Here is a 1522-nt window from a genome sequence, read left to right as displayed (position 1 = left end):
AGTCTTAATTAGATCAAATTAATAAACCATGTTTATTAAATTATATATAATAGTGCATATTTTGAACATAATATTTTAAAATTATGTTTTATCTAATAACACTACTATATTCTTCCAAATAGCATGCTAAACAAAAATTTCGAGTCAATGATGAAGCAACATTTCTTCATTACTGTCTTAGATAACAACTTGATTGATTCCAAATCAACTTTCAAAAAAAAAAAAGGAAAAACAAGAAATAATTAAGTTTTAAACATAATAAGGACTATACTGCATGTTGAGTCCAAACGACAAGAATTTAAAAATATCGCAATAAACTTTACCAAACCCTAAACTTTATTACCACAAACAAAATGTCACAACTTCTTGCTATCCTTATTCAAAATAGAATTACTCGATCTTTAACTCAAATTTTTCTGAAATGCTTGAAGGAGGTTCGCTAGAGTCTGCATCAAACTTTCTAGAGGAGGATCCAACTAAGATTCTCTCTTCTTCTTTCTCTCCTTTGAGTATTCTTCATCAAAGGCCAAAGCTTCTAGCAATTTTATTGTTGGTAGCCTTGTTCTTGAAAATTTTCCCTCCTTGTTCAAATCAATCTCATTACCAGATTCCTTTTTCAATCAGATCATCATTTGTTGCTCCATCTGCAATATCATGTCCCATTGTATTCAAATTCACGAGCTCAAGCAACTCAGGATGAGACACAACATTTCTCAACACCTCACTAACGGAATCAAAATAGTCCTTCCCTCTTTCTAGCTTCATAGAAAACTTTTCGATTCCGGGGACTAAGAACAACAATTTAGGCGGTGACGATGGTGACAGCGACAGAGAAGAAGAAGCTAGATCCTCCTGAAAGTGCCAACCCTTGGCGAGTAAGCGAGGCCAAACAGCTTCCCAAAAGAGATCATTGGATTGATGTTTGCTCAAAGAGGAGTGTTTTTCGGCAAAGTATAGAATCTGTCTTTGTGTAAGGCTTGCCCAATCGTTCCCAATAGGAGCCTTATTCTTCTTGGATTTCTTTGTATTGATGATTTCTTCTTCTTTATTACCAATTCCAAGTGCTTCAACAAGATTATCAAGCCCAACTTCGTTCTTTATAACGGACACATAATCTTCTAGTGTCACTAGTGATTCTCCATATAGCCAAGACATCTGCCAAGTAAATTGGATATTTTTTCACAAAACAAAAATGCTTTAATTTTGTCATAGTAGTAGGTAGTAACATGTTTTTATTAGACTAAGCTAAGTGACTTTTAATGAAAATAAGTTACAAGAAATTGGTTTTCAATTAATTTTAAATCAAATATTTTATTTTTTAACAAATTTGTATCATTATAAAAGTTTTTGAGAATTACTCTCGTCAGGTAATTGATTCTTTATTGCATTTTTCACAAAGTAAAAATCCACATTGTTTTTATATAAAATTAATAATTAAAAAATTTAATTAAATATTAAATTATCTAATCTTTTTTAACAATCAACTTCAGACAGAAAGATAATTCTACGTGAGGCTTCACCT

General features: G+C 31.3%; 1 protein-coding gene across 1 annotated transcript; it reads right to left on the bottom strand.

Moving 5' to 3' along the window:
- Window positions 156–1210, bottom strand: LOC110263587. The gene is made up of 2 exons (XM_021105092.1): window positions 633–1210; window positions 156–412 (listed from the first exon to the last, which is right to left on the bottom strand). The coding sequence occupies exons 1-2, from the start codon at window positions 1153–1155 to the stop codon at window positions 402–404; spliced, it is 534 nt and encodes a 177-aa protein (XP_020960751.1). The 5' UTR covers window positions 1156–1210; the 3' UTR covers window positions 156–401.

The sequence above is a fragment of the Arachis ipaensis genome, chromosome B06 (assembly GCF_000816755.2).
Source record: "Arachis ipaensis cultivar K30076 chromosome B06, Araip1.1, whole genome shotgun sequence".
NCBI lineage: Eukaryota > Viridiplantae > Streptophyta > Magnoliopsida > Fabales > Fabaceae > Arachis > Arachis ipaensis.
Note: the sequence above shows the minus strand (reverse complement) of the source record. Positions and strands in the feature narration are given on the sequence as shown.